Source organism: Amblyomma americanum, chromosome 4, assembly GCF_052857255.1.
Source record: "Amblyomma americanum isolate KBUSLIRL-KWMA chromosome 4, ASM5285725v1, whole genome shotgun sequence".
Lineage (NCBI taxonomy): Eukaryota > Metazoa > Arthropoda > Arachnida > Ixodida > Ixodidae > Amblyomma > Amblyomma americanum.
This window is the reverse complement of record NC_135500.1, coordinates 110,063,415-110,080,460: the sequence shown is the minus strand read 5'-3', so window position 1 is coordinate 110,080,460 and position 17,046 is coordinate 110,063,415. Positions and strand designations below refer to the sequence as shown.

The window sequence follows — 17,046 nt, the reverse complement described above, 5'->3', positions numbered from 1 at the left end:
AAAATATTCATTCTTTTCTAAAACGACCCTTTCGTGTATTGAATACCACAGAAAACTGTGGCTACACTACTGGTAAAACGGTACTCAAACGATTCTCAGGTGGTCATTTGGCGTACAACGCAACGACAGCGGAGACATAGGTGCTTTTTTAGCCTTCATTGCAGTGCGTAATGTAAGGGCGAACACATTTTCGTTCTTACTAGCCTCCAGACTGCGTTTTAAAATGGTTATTACGTTTTTCTGGCTGGTTGAATTGATGTGATAATTTTGTTATCTTCTACCAGGTGCACGAGGCCAAGTCGCATAAGACATCTTCGAGCACCGGCGAAAGCCTGGAGGTGAGGCATCCTCAAAAGCCACTTCTCGTCCATGAACACTGGTACCGCACAGCCTGCTTGCGCCGAGAACGCTTGTAGATGCATCAATTCTCAGAGCAGGCTGCGAGGAAAATATTCCGAAATAATTCCAGGAAATGCTCACAACATTCCAATACAGTGCGAAAGCGCAGCTTTGTAATGCTTTTATTTTCCACTTGAAACTATGCCTCTAATTTTCACACGTTTTATATTAATTCAGGCACGCACACGATGGCCCATTTAAATCTCCGCCTATATTTCAGGCTTCTAAGCAGCATCTAGCCGTCGCCTTCCCTGAGGAACTCGGCGAAGAGGGTTCTCTCATGGTTACGAGAAAACGGACAGGTGTCACGCCGCTGATTAGTGCCACTAGAAGACGAAGAAGAATGGACAGTGGCGGTGGACGGTGCGCTCACGCTGGGCCATCTGCGAACAGACGACGGACGACTTTCCTCGGGGTTTGAACCCATCGGATTAGTCCTTACGCACTAAAAACTAGAGGCTATTACTGGTTAAAAACGGGTTACTTTGAGTTCTTCAGCACTAATCCGATAGATACCAACCCCGAGCAAAAACAACAGTTATCTGTTCCTTTGTCTTTTGTGCAGCTTGTCTAGCACTAGTGCGGCGCTTCACGGTACCACCCGCTGATCGCATTCTTCTGCGTGGCGCTAACCCGATGGGCACCAGTCACGACCGAAATCTCTGATTGTTTGCTTGCTCCCTTTTCTGTTCGCAGCTGGCCTAGCGCGAGCGGTTCGTCCGGCGGCACTGCCAGCTAATTGTCTTCTACGTAGCGCAAATATGTGTTTTCGCTTGATTCGAATGTAATAAAGCTCCGCTATAGTTTTTACTCCTTAGCTTGGCATTACTGAGCGTTAACCAATCATGCGAATGAAATGCACGCAAGATTATTCCAGCGAAATAAGGAACTTATTGATGTTATATAGGCATGACGTATGCGGACTAGGCCATCTAGTCCCATGCGCTTTTATATGGCCGAAAATACTTACCCACACCCGGACACGAATAGTCAAAGAACTATATCTTTTTACGCTCCAGTGTTGCTCTGATTTGATGTGAGGTGGCTCCGAATGAGGTGTAATTAAAATATTGTGTGGTTCGGGTATCTAAGATGTGCTTTCTCCTTGTGCAAACGTGGCTGAAAGCTTTGGTTCGCTACAGGCCCCGGACGTTCCGGACGAGGAGCAACCTGTGGAACGAAAGGAAAGTGCAGGGGTAAGCCATTTAAAAAACATATTCAGTCTTCTCTAAAAATGCCCTTTCCTATATTGATTACTGCAGAAAACTGCGGGAATATTATTGCATAAACGATATTCAATCCATTCGCAGGTGGGCAAGTGGACATTTGGCATAAAACGCAATTACAATAATAATAATAATTGGTTTTTGGGCAAAGGAAATGCGCAGTATCTGTCTCAAATATCATTGGACACCTGAACCGCGCCGTAAGGGAAGGGATAAAGGAGGGAGTGAAAGAAGAAAGGAAGAAGAGGTGCCGTAGTGGAGGGCTCCGGAATAATTTCGACCACCTGGGGATCTCCGTGAGCGAATTTCAGTGCAGGGGCATGCAATGTTTTCTTTCTTACCAAATATGGTTTATCGCTGATCAACCATGGTTCTCATGGTTAATTTCACATTCCGAATAAACTTTTACTTTTCACTTCTTGCGTTTTCGTCATGAAAGATAAATCATTCAGATACTGAGCGAGGCATTTACAGTGCATACTTAAGGACTACAACGCACCCACTACGTATTAAGTCATTAAATATATGCAGTGCCTAGCAAAACTATTTTCATTTCATGAAACCACTACAGGTTCATGCAACAATTTAAAATCGCGGTATATAGTGATACACCCTATAGCGGCGTCAAAGAAACTAAGAGTCGTGCCACTCCCTTCATCCTAGCCTTCTCTCGGTGTAAAAAATCAGCTTCAAAAAGGCGCTAGTGCCGGAATGAAACGAGATAAAAGGGCAGACCGAAAACATTGCATCCACAAAACGCTACTCAATCGCACCTTATACCATTCTTTTGCTTTGGTTACAGAAAAGGCCCGAGCGCTAATTGGTAGATGACGTTATCTGTGCCCAAGAAAAAACTCTGCCGCATGCAGAAAGCATGCGCTAGAGAAGGTACTTCTACGGTCTTCGAGAGATCCTCGCTTGCCATTTGAAATTCAAGAAGTGGTGCTGCTTGCGCCACATTAAATTTAAATTTCAAAATTTTCTGCTGACTGCTTCCGGTCCGGGTCCCGAGAAACGCGCTCTCGCTAAGTGTCCACTTAACGGCAGTGGATAACTGAGAATGTGCGTTTCGACATCGCTGCCATTAATTCGTCCCGGCCATTCGTAGAATGTAAGCAGACTTAAGTGCTCAGTAGTTTTTTCGCCCGTCTTTTGTGGACTTTCATAGCAGGTTACAGGTGCCGAGCTAGGGGTAGGTAGTTGCTCTGTCTTTTCTTTCGTGCATCACTCATGGACTCTGATGATCAGCTGCTCAGCTGAAGGACGAGTGATCGGCTCTCGAATGTGGCGGTCGCATATTGACGCAGCCGTAAACAAATAGGCACCCGATTCTTTGTTGAACCTTACTCACCATGCGATGCTTTTTCGCACAGGAACCCCTCATTTCGTTTTAGGAGTAAACTGCTTTTCGTCCTCAATCTCCGAAAAAGTCCCATGTCCTTCGCCATAAAACCCGGGTGAATCTGAGGTCGAGCAATTCCGAAAAACTCATGAGATTTTCTGAGCTAAAGGTATCGCACAAAAACTCGCGCACAGGTTTAGCGCGATTGAGCAACACGGTAGTTAAATCGTAATGATGTCCACATGCAGCTTAGATGATGTTCTTGAGAGGGAATGAAAGATGCACCGGGATCGATGCATTCATGTAAACGTTTGACACGCGTGGGCAGGCGTAGAGATGTAAACTTTTATGGAACTTTGAAAGTGCGGAAAAAGAACCCGTTATTTGTGTTTTTTTTAACATGAAGCATTGTGAAGAAGAAATGAGAATGCACCGTGTCATTAAGCACATTTACTTCGTAAGTCAAAAATAAGCTAGCAACTGTACATTTTCGCGAAACATTCATATTGAACAGGCTTTTCAGAAGAATATGGTGACATATTGCATTCATTACTACTGACAGAAAATTGTGTCAGTCAGACTCATTGGAACACAATGCTTTTGTTTTCCTCTTCCCAAGTTAAAGTTCTAGTTCACGTATATAGTTCACGCGCTATCCCTCAAGCCTGTTATACATCTTATCGTGAATTTTATGAAACTGCGACAATTATTTTTTCACGCAACGCAGACGGCGGAAGAATTCACGGTAGCCATTATACGGCTCATGCTGGCAGCTCGTTCCTACACTCTTTGGCATTATGTGGATGGCTCAAGCTGCTACGCAGACTCCCAAGTGGCTAATTTAGCCCCATTAATACAGTGCATAGTGAAATGGTGCTGTGCAGAAAAATCTGGAAAATTTGCGAATGTTTTTCGTCATCTCGGAAAAGCAATTTTTCGCTGAGATTTTTTTTTTACGCGCTCAGATCTCTAGGCAGGCACGAAACTTTGCCGTTGAGTACAGAGTTATTGCGCATGCCACGTTTCGGACAGAGCAGGCTCTGTCCGAAACGTAGACTCAAATTAAATCTATGGCTAACCGAAGCGTTTCACAACTTTGCATTTTGCCTCTAGCACCCAAATATGTTTATCTTTCTATAGTATATATATATATATATTTAGCGCTGACTTATATTAACGTACAATGCTTTTACACAGTTCAGGAAAAAGCTCGAAAAGTTTGAAAATAGTTTGAGTGTGAGCTATGGGTTACAGTTCAGTAATGGGGCAAACACAACTGCTCTCCTCAAGTGGATGAATGGATGGATGGAGGGTAGGATCTTCCCCTTTGAAATGGGGTGATGGCAGTTGCCACAATGCTCAGCTTTCTTTTGTTTGTTTTTGTTTAAGTGTGTCTTAAGCTATTAAAATTCGCCCTTTTCTCAAACACACCTTCCTACACTTTTAACCTTATGTCATCTCTCTGCTTTTGAGCCACCAATCTTCCAATCGCTGTTTTCTGATTTTCGCAGCAGATTTATTTACATGACTATTCTTATCTCTAAACCCTAGGGCCTCAGGAAGAGTGACTGCGCCTGCTTCGACATCGTGATAGATACCATCACATTTTAGTATGAAGTGTTCTACTGTTTCTACAGATTTACCACACACATCACATGTGTCATCTTCTTCGTTAATTTTTTTTGTAGCTGCGCGTTCTAAGACATCCTGACCAAGCTTCAAAGAGCAGGGCACTGCCTCTTGAGTTATCATAGGAGGCTTCCTTCCTGATCTGCCTTTTCCAGTATCTTATAGTTCTACATTATGCTTCTTTTCCATTGAGTCTATCCAATTATTACCTTCCGCGTTTTTAACCTGTCGTTTAATGCTCTTTCTTTCTCCGTCCTCGTGCCTCGCATACTTACTGATTAGCTTCCTAGTTCTTTTCCGCCAGTGTGAGTCAACGCTCTTTCTGTATACGTATTGAAATACCTTAGCTGCCCACATGTTATCATCCAATTTCCTCAGGCGTTCTTCATATAGTATTTTACTCTGAACTTCCCGTGATTCGAACGATGCCCAACCCATATCCCCCTGTACTACCTCGTTTGTGGTTTTTCCGTGGGCGCCTAGCGCTAATCTTCCAACAGCTCTCTGATTTACTTCTAATCACGACTAAGCCTCAGCCCTTAAGCACAGAACCGCTTTCCCGAAAGTAAGCACCGGCACCATTATTCCATTCCAAATACCCCTCAGAACTTCATACCTGTTGAACCCCGCAATGCCCTATGTTTCATTATCCCGGCATCTCGTCGCCCTTTTACTATGAGAGACTTCGTTAATTTCCGTGTACAGTACTCACGGATTGAAATAGGACATTCGGAGCGCGTGGCCGTCGCTTCATGGAGCGCCGCCCGTAGACGCTCATGGAACCAAGGTGGTGCATTGTGGTATGGCGTGAGAGGGAGAACATCTACAAAGCAGAATTGTTCCTTCCAGTAGCCAATCAGCCGGCCTGTGGTTTACCACATGCCTGCGTGGCACTGCAAGGCTAGCGCTCCGAATGTCCTATTTCAATCCGTGAGTACTGTACATCTGCCTTTCGTTTACCAATACCCCGAGATATTTGTATTCGGCCACTCGGGGTATTTCATGGACTTTTATTGTAAGCTGCTGATCAGCTGGATCGTTGAAAATCATCACACCTGACTTAGTTGCGCTAAAACTGATACCTAGACTGTCTCTTTCGTTTCCACAGCAATTAACCACGGTTTTGAAATCGTCCTGGCTATCTGCTAACAGTACAGTATCGTCCGCATACATTAAAACTGGTAGTCGTCGCTCAACAGCCTTTCCGCCTAATCTGTATGACATATTATAACCTAGATTTGCTTCCTTGTAGTCTTCTTTCCGTACTTATCATGTAAAGCATGAACAGCAGCGGTGATAGAGTAAAATCCTGCCTAAATCCTGTGTACCTCGACAGTTGTACTCTTAGTTCCTTTTCATGTGATTTCAACTTTATTTTCTCGATACATTTCCTGTAGAAAATCAATTACCTAATGAGAAAAACTTCATCTTTTAATATGTCCCGCAGGAGGTCCCTGTTCACGTTGTCGTATGCACCGCTTATGTCCAGGAAGGCTAAATACAGAGATTTGTTTTCCGCCTTATCTATTTCTATGCACTGAGTAAGCACGAACAGGTTATCTTCTGAACCAGTTCTGATGTTTTCCGACTGTTCTGTTACTTTCTACCCATGACTGAATTTTTAATTTCACCGCCTGCATCGCCAGCCTGTATATAAATGATGTTATCGTAATCAGTTGGAAGGATTTTATGTTCGTATTATCGCCTTTCCCTTTATAAATTAAAAACATTTTACTCTGTTTCTAGATGCACGAAATTAGGTTGTTATTTATGACTGCCTCCAATTTTTTTATCAGCGTTTCCGTGCCTCTTGGGCTAAGTTCATTAATTAACTTGACTGGAATTTCGCCTATCCCTGCAGACGTGCATTTTGGAATATTTGCTTCCGCCTTTTTCTAATTAAGATTGCTCAGTTCTAAGCTATTTTCTATTGTGCTGTCCTGTATTGCTCCCTCATTTCGGGCGATTACAATATCGTCTTTCCTAACTGACTCAGCTATAACTGACGCAATGTCGTTCACAGCGTCATCTCCCTCTGAACACTCTCCCTCGGCATCGTGAATCTGTTCCTGTTTGTGATTCGCTTTACCCAGCCAGCTTATATGGTTCGAGAATTTTATTGACCGCCCTTTAGTTGCATCGTTGATCAGAGGACTTCTTTATTTTAGCTTGGACGAGGACCTGCACTTGCTGTTTCTTTCATCGATAAGATTCCCATTTTCGGCCTACTTCCTCTTCAGGCAACTGCGCCTTCTTTGCTTTTCTGTGTTCCCGTGATGCCAACCGTCGTTGTTCGATGGCCTCCCTAATTTTCTTATTCGACCAACTTCGTGGCTTCCTCTTTCCTCTCCAGCGGTTTACTTCTTTTACTGCTTTTATTTTTGTACTCATGAGTAGTTTTAACTCATTATAATCCCACTTTTCTATGGGAAGTTTCTCTATTGCCTCCTCTATGCCGGCCGCTATTTGCGCTATTCGTTGGTCATTTAACCTTGCGTACTCTTTTTTACTTCCTTGCCTTTTTTCTTTTGACCAGGGCTTCCAACTGTATACTATTACGCTTATGATTGCTTCCGAGGCTGTACTTCCCCCCTTCGTCTATTTCTATTATTTCGAGCTTGCTATACATTCCCTCCTACATTAAGCAGTAGTCAGGTCGTTTGTCTGTTACAGGATTCACACGTGATTTGCCCCTCACACTTAGTTTCTCTATTTAAAATAACTAGGTTGTGTCGCTCACGGAAGTCTAGCATCAACTTCCCGTTACAATCTGTGCATCCATCCAGATCCTTGATATGGCCATTCATATGTCACCCAGCAGAATAATATCGGCGCCTTCTCCGAACTGCTTTATATCGTAATTGAGACAGTTAACTATAGATCCGTGTTCGTTTGTCTGCATTTGTCTCCTGTCCCTAAACTACTCCTAGCCATGTTTTTTTACCGGCAATTGTACCCGATGCCGAGACATGTTCTTTGCAAATTGACTTTGTTCTTTGCCATTTTGCTCCTTGATGTATCAGCATACCTACTGCTCGTCCTCCTTTCCTCTCCGTTGTTTTTCTGTTGCTCCCTTCCCAGACATAGCCATCAATAAATGGTGGATCTTCTAGATCCCTGAGATTTGTCTCACATAGCACGTATACACCTACTTCGTCCTTTAACTGGTGTTCTATTTCTAACCACTTCGCTCTCTTTCTACTGCCTTGCATGTTTATGTACCTGATCCTGGTGTTAAATTTCTGTTTTGTAGTTTACTTCTTGGACCTCCTAGTAGCCATTTTGTTGGGGTAAGCCACCATTATTACATTTTCTACTTCGCATCTACGTACCCCCACGTCTTGAGCCGCAGTTAACCCCTAAAAAAGCAACTGCCCGGCCTGCCAGGCGCCAGCCGGAATCTGCTACTAGCTTTCAATTAAAATGGATACCATCTCGTGTAAAGCCTTTGCCAAATCCTGCTCTATGCACTTTCATGTTTATGTCTGACACTTCAACCCCTTTCTCCTGGCGTAACTTCCTTGTTTCTCGACTAACAGCCACAACGTCCTTGGCAACTTCTCCGTTCCGTCCTTGCACCTCCGGCACTGTGCCCATCACGATATGCACTTGCTGTGCTATCGCCCTTAAGTCGTCAACTCCCTCCGCTAATCTTTCCACTTTTGCGGCTTCACCATTAAGGACATCATTTAGCCCCGCCGCTACCACTACCAAATTGCGCTCAGCAACGTTCTTCGAAAGTTCGCTTTTTGTCTCTCTCCGTGCTGCGTCCATTTTCCTCCCTGGGAATGCCCCGGCTGCTACCCGCTTATCACCCTGGCGTAGAGATCGCAGTCTTGCCCTCTGCCGGAAATGAGCGTCGCCACGCGGCCACAAAGGCGTACAAACTTGCCTAAAGCTCCAAGTATAGCTCAAAAAGACCACGCTGAGCGAGACAGACACGTGCGTGCGAGCTCAGTAAATTACCTTAAAGTAGTAGCCAGTAAAAACAGAATTAAGTAGAAATAATATTTCATAAAAAGTTTCGTAGTCAACTATTTTTCACTGTTTGCATGTGCTTTCATCGCAATTTATTTGGCTTATCCGCTGACTTCGTGGGTGCGCTCTAAGTTTATTGTTTTCTCAATGCGTACTTTTCACATGGTGCTTTTTTAACATACACGCTGGAACGCTTTAAGTATGTACCACGCAACGCAGGCAAACAGCTTTCTTGCCTAACTTGGCTTTCAGGCGAGGAGCCTAGTTTCGTATAGGCAATGTGCAGTGAGCTTTCCGGTCCCGATCGCAGCATTCTGACCCACAGGCTGGCGTCTAAAATCCACTTTCGGCAGCACGCCAGTGCGTTCGAGACTTTTCACCTCTGTGAATTCATTGCAAGAGCATCCGGGCTTTGCTGAAGACGCACTGCCTGCCTCTTCTGAAAATCTTACGGCTTACCAGAAGGAAAAATTAATCTCTTGCGATGCGGCTTCGCTTTTATCGCGACCCAAGTGGCTGAAGGCAGCAGTTTCGAGTAATAAACTTGAGCAGCTGCTACGTCACATGGATAATACATGCAAGTTTCCTCTACTGTGTAAACGGTCAGGAGGTGGTCCTTGCGAAACAGGCATAAACGTCATTTCTGTTTTAATACGCAGAGCGTTGCGATCCAACCAGCCGACGAACCGCGCATCGTGATACGCGATGGCGCCGACAGCCGCCGCCGCAAGACACCAGCGACTATCTGTGTTTTTGGAGTCGCCTCGGGCATCGTCGTCGCCACGGTCGTAGCCTGCATCGTGTGGCTGTACCGCGGTGGAGATTCGTCGGAGGCACCTACTACAAAGGTACTACCACGCAGTAAGCCAGCTATTCCTTCAGAAAGTGCTCCTGTCTTCTTCCCGTGTTCAATATGTTTATCTGAAGGTGAGCGAACTTAACCTCTCGGAATGGAGGGACATATAAGCACGTGTCAGTCCCGTTTATGTCCATGCTATAGCCAAAAATTAATGAACGACACGCTCATACTAAATACAGGCTTTGCATTGGAGGTCATGTTCTTATGAAGTGAAGTCGTGGAATGATACGTATTCAGTCAAGAATGCGCTCAGGAACAACTAGACCATGTGTGGCAATGCAATTTCGATGTGAATATAAAAAGGAAGGAATGGATGCGATAAATATCCCAATGATACAAGTAGGAAAGGAACATGAAGTGGCAGGAGCTGAGGAAATAGAAGAATCACATCCAATAGATAATATTGTGAAATTAAGAGAAATTTGTACAGGAGCAAAGAAAGAATAGGCCGTCAATTGTTGGAATTGCATATTAAAGAACAGACATAGGCAGACGAACACAAGCAGAAATCGTAGTTGGAGGGATAATGGGCCTGAAACATAGTTTGTGTTCCAGATATGCAGCCTATATTTATAAGCCGTTCAAAAATCTTTACGCAACTGCTTTAGATAGCGAGGGCGGAAGATAACTGATCCTCCATATGTTCTTTTCCGTCCTTGCTAAATAAAGCCTTTGTCGCTGATTGTTATGATGGGTTCAAAGTCAAAGCCAAAGATTTCTTTATTTTAAAATACAAGACATTACATAAAATTATTTGGACAAGATAGCCGTGCGGCTAGTTATAAAAATAAAATAGGATACACCAGACAGCCGTATTCAGCAAAAACTAAAAAATAAAATAAGAAAGAAACCCATACGGTAAAAAGGAGCGGCTTGGAATAAAATGCGCCCTTGAAGTCACACTTAAAAAAAACACAGAGCAGCAAGGAACATGAAAGAAAAGTTCATTAAGGTCAGCAAACAGTGGACATCCCAAACCACACTTTTCGACTTGTATTCCTTTTGACCTTGATGTATCAGCGTGTTTGCTTTTTTGGTGCGCTTATAATTCTTGAACATTAGGTTCAGTTTGGTCGCCTTTGCCCGGGCTGGTTTAGCAGCAAGGAGGCTTCTGGAAATCTCGGGCTAATATGTGAGCATGCCTTAAAGAGGTTGAGACACCAAGTCTATCACCAAGGCTATCAAGAGCCGGCTGCATGCTCCTCCTATAGGCAAGGACACCCGAAGGAAATTATTAGATGCCACAGATATTTGCAAATAATTTTAGTTCGGCTCAAAAATTTCAAAATGCTCTTTCTCGTGATCTAGACCCATCGCTAACACGGAAATTATTGACCTTAACTGGAGGGAATCACTTTAATACTTCGTAGCACAGCAATGTAACGTACGATAAGCGGCGATTTTGTGCCACTAGGATTGCTTGGACTGACGGCACGGTTGCTCGGTGCCGTCTCTCCAACTTTACTTTTCTGTGCGTGTTGTACAGCCAAAATAGTTGGCATTTTGCGCGCTGCTTGGCATCGTCTCGCGAACATGCGACAGCGACGTTCAAATTGTAAGCGTGTGTGATCGAGGCTGCCAGCTTTGGAACGCAGCGACCGCCATGCCTTTCACCTAATGCGTGGTGGACTTCTGCCCAAGCAAAACTGAAGACGGTGCTCCATTGCATAAGTTCCATCAGGACGACTCGCAAAGATACGCGTGGATGGACTTTGTTCGTGCCACCGGGCGGCACTATTGGACACCGGCCAAGACTAGCACAGTCGTCACTTTACGGCTGCCCTTCATGTCCAGTCATTCCAGGTGATGTCCTGCTCTGCAGGGACTTCAAAGAAGTTCAGAATCTCTGATGCGGGAACCATATTGCAGTGACGTTGATACAAAAAGTTCGTTAACAAAAACTTTCATGCACACTATGTCGTACAGATATATGTAATTACACTAAAGAATATGTAACGGGCACACATTAGTTCTCCACATAGCCACTGTGACTCCACAAATTTGTAGTTTCAGTGCTGTAATAATACTTCACTACGTTGCCTTTTGGGATTGCTGGTATAGCATACCGAATTTAGAAAGCGCAGCTGAAAACAAAGAATGACAGAACTGCAAGGTAGACGCGCTAGCCAGAAATAAGTTTATTCAGAAACATTTTTTTGTGTGTGTCAAGAGCCCGCCTGTGCAGTCGCAGTCGTCATCGAATTGCACAGCGTGATTGTCAGTTGTCGTCCTGGGTTTTATCGGCGCTTTCGAAATTCGGTATGTTGTATGAAAATGTAGACGCTGGCATAGAAGAAACCTGCGTCTTATACCTGAAGCCATGTCGTGATAACAGACAGAGGTTTGTACCATTTCAAAAACGTCCATTACCTATAAGCTTCTTCTGTTGTCTGAAGAGGTGGAAATGGCTTAGTGCTGCTTCGGAATTGTAGAAGGGATGTAGCCGCAGCACGCTGTTGGCTGAGTGTGGCGAGGCGTTGTGCACAAAACACATTAAACAATACTGTTTGACCGAAGGAGACTACAAACGCTGTTTTGTAGAAAAGATGAAAGCACTTTCAATATAGAGTTAAAACCGTAGACTGAAAAGCGGTGGTCTTGTTTTTTTTTCCCGTGGCTGAACCCTGAGTGCAGAGAGCCTTTGCAGATCAGCGCACTTCTCCGCTACAGAGTATTCTCGTACTCTGTTCTGAAAAGTACCTTTGTGCTTCATTGAGAGTGCAGTGAGAAAGCATGTTTAAGTGTGCACAGTCACCTTGCATTTGATATGGCTGAAGTCTGATATACTGGATACACTGCCCATCAGCTGTGTGATAGTCGGGGCCCCTTGCTGAAGCCTTGGAAACACGAAGTGAAGAATTTTGACACATGGCAAAGCATTTGTTACTGTTTATTTTGCCATATATCTTTGATCCATATATCTTTGCTTTCTCATTTTCTGCTTCGTACATTCTCACAATGATGTTTCGTGCTCCCAATAAGCAAATATTGTTACAGATATCTGCTTACATCATAGAACAACATGTTACTGTGTGTTGCTCATATGTTTAATCTGCACAGAATGCGGCTAGTCCTGTGAAAGCTGCAGAAGCAATTTCATAGCTTGGTACTCGATGCATCGCAACGTATCAACTTCTTGCGTATACCACACAAAAACTTTTCACCACATTTGTTCTTAATGACACCTGCATAATCAGTGCTCCAGCTTATTATTATATGCATGGGTCATTACAATATTATGATCCAAAGAACAGCTCATTCAGTTTTAAGAAGGAAAAGTAGCAGAAAAGCAACATTTCTTGGCAATTTCTAAAACCTATAAAAATCAGTTTCTATGCGTAGTGTTACTCTGCACCAAAGTGTTATCTGAGACGCCCATTGTTATTAGCTTGCATAAAAAATGATTGGTGGTACTTCACACGGCACTTTAGGCTTCAAGCAGCAACCAGTGATTGTATTGATGACGTGTGCTCTCATCCTGCACCTCTGAAGTCTGGCATCCCACAGGGATCAGTTCTTAGTACTTTGTTTTTTTTTTAATCTTCATTCCTGCCATACAAACACATTTGCAACCACATTCTCTCCGAAGACGATACGTGAGTTGAATCTGCTGCCAGCCAGTGCTGTGCAAAGCCGAACTACTGAATTATTTGTAGGACTACTGAATTGTTGAAAGCATTCCGTTGTATTTATAAGCGCTTTGAACTCAGCCACGTGTAACTTACTTGTTACACTATAATGTTATACTGTTTTTTTTACGTTTGCGCCTTCATTTCCTTGGTTGTTGTGTCGATTTGTGGAGGCAGTCCTGCTGTGCTTTGGTTTGTTTTTCACATGTATTACTTCTCTCTGTACTTCATGCCTCCTACTGCTGCTTACAGCCTCACCTTGAGACCAGCAGTATTGTATAAATAATATAATGTCACAGTGCCCTCTCTGTAACCAAAGTAACCAAAGAATTTCTTGCTGTGAAATTGCAGAATTGAACACAGCCGTGCGGATTACTGCTTTACGTGCATCAGAAGAAGTTCGGGTTTGCTGAACGTTAACCATGACCAACACATCTGTGATGCACCGACACAGCAGTCACAGCAGTGGGGTGCAAAGAAACTGAGCCCTTTGTAGGGTGCAGAGATCTAGCGGTGTGAGGCACAAGGTCCTGTGTACACGACCAATGTAGTGTACACTTGAGAGCGTCATGCGGGACCCACTTTTGCCAGTGGTGAGCACTCCATGAAATGTAGATGCATTGCAGTGCTTCAAGAACAGTGACAAATGGGCTAGCGTCACCCATTGTTCCTAGCTAGGTTGCAAAAGTGCGGGGTTCCCTGTTTCAGCGCCTGCTCAATATGTGTACGCGAAGTGTAATGGTTACACCAAAAACCTGGAACTGTGCAAGAAGCTCACTGCCAGTTTGGCTGCTGTTCTCTTCTGCCGCCTTCTGAATCTAGTTCATGTGCCCAGACAGAGTGGGGTGTGCAAGAAAGGAGAGCAGATTTCTCAAACCAAACTTCTGCAGCCAACGCTTGGCAGTGCGTTCACTCACAGCAGCAACTCTAAAGGCATAACATATTCGTGAATTGTTTCGACTGCTTACAAGTACACGTCCAATTCAAACGGCAGAGCAGAACGAAAGCGCCGATTCCATACCTCCATTTCTTTCTTCACTACAGCTCGATCTATGACTACTGCAAGAATGAGGTCGCCTGAATTACCCGCGGTAATTGTTTCCACAATCATTCTGACTGTTTTTAGGCTGCAATACTGCTGCCTTTTTTATGCATATTCAGCTGGACGTTAGCTGTGTTCATCATGAATGCATACGTTAAACAAAGAACTATTGGTGTTCTGGAATATATTTCTGGCATTTAAAATGAGTGGGCTGTTACTCGAGATATTTGAATCCCGCATACTGGGTTGATGGAAATGCAATCCTTATTTTCCTGACCACGGAGCTTGTAAATACAATGCGATCTTTACAGCCGAGCGAAACCCTTATCCATCGGGCAAACTGCCGGTAGACAGTGCAGCTGTATTTCCTAAAAAGTAAAAAAATACAGATTAACAAAAATCCACAACTTAGCTCACAATGCATTACCATGGACATTTCCAAGCGTTAACAGCTTGGCATGGCAGGCCTTTATAGAAGATTTGTTGGGAACAGTAGTTATCAAAAAATAACGATGAAATCATCGTGTTTTCCTTGCCTATGCTCAGTGTACATGTAAAAATTCAGATTTGCTCACAAAACCCGGCGTATGAATGAATTGTATGCTTTGATTCCACGTATTGAGTGAATCACGCTTGTTTCACTTTTCGCGCTGCGTGAAAATAAAAGAAAACGGATAATTTACATCCAAAATCATGCTTCTGTATAGTTAGAGATCGTGGAAAATTTAGGTTGGCGTCCGTGATAGCTTTTGCTGTACGTCAACTCTTCACACGCTCATGATCGTAAGCAAGCGGATGCGCTCTACGTGCGGATATAAGCTGCGTCGACAAGGAAAGGTCTGTCCTCTCTATGCGAGTTCTAAAGCATGCATGTTAAGCCATGCGTGCACGAAAATGGGCTGGTCATTTCTCGGCCCCTTCCAGCACTAGGGCGACCACTTTCGTAGTTTCGCGGCTACACGGAACCTGTTTTTTTTCCCATCGGCTGACAGCGGCACAGGTGCATCCATAATAAATATAAATTTTTATCGCATCTCATACTCTGCCATATATCACACAGAGAGAAAACTTCACAATAAATTTACGCGGCATGCTATCACTTGATTGTCTTCATTTTCCCAAATAAATAAGACCGCAAAGCGACAAACCTTAAAGCACTTTAATCCCTCGCGGCAACTGCAACGACAAACTATACAGCTGTGGTAGAGAAAGGGCAGGAAGATCGACAGAAGTCCTCTTGTCGCAACTTTGGCTCAGCACCCTAAGGCTCCCCACTTTATTTTTCACTTTGTCTGTACTGCAGTGGATAGCCACGGAAGAAACACAGTATAGTTCGAGCTACGTATCTACTGGCTGTATGGTAGCGCGCAAGAAACACATATTCAAAAGAGCATTTGCCGAGCATTAGCGGTCTTGAGCAAAGCGGAGTTCAAAGCGCGACGAGAAAAAGGGGGAAATGATAATGTGGCGTTCCGGTAGAAAACCTCATACGGTACACGCCACCTACTTCGAAAATATAACACAGTCTTAAGAAACGTCGATGATCGTGTCTTAGAAGTTAACGTTGCGACTCCGCTCAACTTGCTTGTTACGGGTGAACTACTAAAGGCACGGCATTTGCCTGGCTCTCTTCATCGCTGGCAAGCTGGTCAGATCTGAAAGATTTTCCGGATTCTGAACCGAGTCTTTTTGCCCGTCGTTCTCGCTGCGACAGTGAAAAAAAAAGTCGATATCCTCGACATAATCCGAAGAGGGCGCGCCTTCGTCGAAATCTGTCTCACTGGTCATGGCGATGTGAATTTGTCAGTGGTCGCTTGTCTGATTGCGCTGGCACAGCACGTGTATGCGAGAGCAGACAATGCAGCACAGTCTGCGTCATTACTTTTGACAATCACGGGACCAAGCTGGGCTATGAAATTTCCTGAACATGATGCTGCAGCGCAGACTGGATCCCAGAAATCTAAATCAAGATAGCTAAGCTTAATGACGCATTAGAAAGTTATTCACACGACATATATTATTACTACAGTGCGTATGTTTCCAGAAGTGATGCGGAACGTTTTAAAGAAAAAACGCACAAACGAGAAACTTGGTGTCTCCAACCCTTTAACCCTGTGGGGTACAAGATGCATATATGTACCCGGCTTACACCATTTACCATTTTACATCGACGGCGCATCAGCCGGAAATGAGGCCTTAGGAGCTCTTGCTGTTAAAACATAGGTGCAAATGCCCAAGAAATAATTGTGTCCCCGATGATTTCGTAGGAAAACATTCGTCACCTGTCGTCTTTCGGTCATCTATGGAGCACACGCATAGACACAGGTACCCTAGGGTGCATCTCCAGGCGACTGTGCTGAGCGAGTGAAAAAGGGATGATACTTTTTTTGGCGTAAGGGTACCTGTGCAAAAGAACGTCAAGGCACTAGGTTTTCCTTCTACTCAAGGTGGAGTCAAACAATCATTTCCTAAGAATTTCACCCTAAAGAAGCAGAGGACCAGGCAGGAGACAGCTTGTGCACACTGTATCACCGGTGGACACACAGTGGCACTGGGGATCGAACCACGATCCTCCCGCATGTGAGGCGGATAGTCAAAAGACTAGGCCACTGCTGTGTTTGCAAAAGTGAGTCTCCGCAAATGTGTTGCACTAGCTCTGAAATTCATATCCCTCCTAAAAAAGAGCACACATAGGGCAAGTGATAAGTAGGTTAGGCTCTGCGTGTAGCGCGTCTCACGCTAAGTGCTTTGATAAATGAATATTTTATCAAACCCTTACATATCAGGACCGTGGCTGATGGATTAACCGCTGCGCCACTGCGCCAGGCGTGTTGTGAGGACTCCCAGGGATATATGAAGGTTAAGTAGAGAATGAGCAAATGTGAATGTATGGGCCATTAAGCCCATGCACGCATATGTATAGCCTTAAGGCAGAGCCTGTC

General features: G+C 44.2%; 1 protein-coding gene across 1 annotated transcript in view; it reads left to right on the top strand.

Annotated features, from left to right (window-relative positions):
- The window catches only part of LOC144130299 (neprilysin-1-like), a 158,305-nt gene that overhangs the window by 19,330 nt on the left and 121,929 nt on the right, over positions 1-17,046 (top strand). The window contains exons 3-5 of the mRNA XM_077664246.1: positions 285-338; positions 1,542-1,595; positions 9,234-9,422. Of these exons, the coding sequence (XP_077520372.1) occupies positions 285-338; positions 1,542-1,595; positions 9,234-9,422 (297 nt within the window). The remainder of the gene's footprint in view (positions 1-284; positions 339-1,541; positions 1,596-9,233; positions 9,423-17,046) is intronic.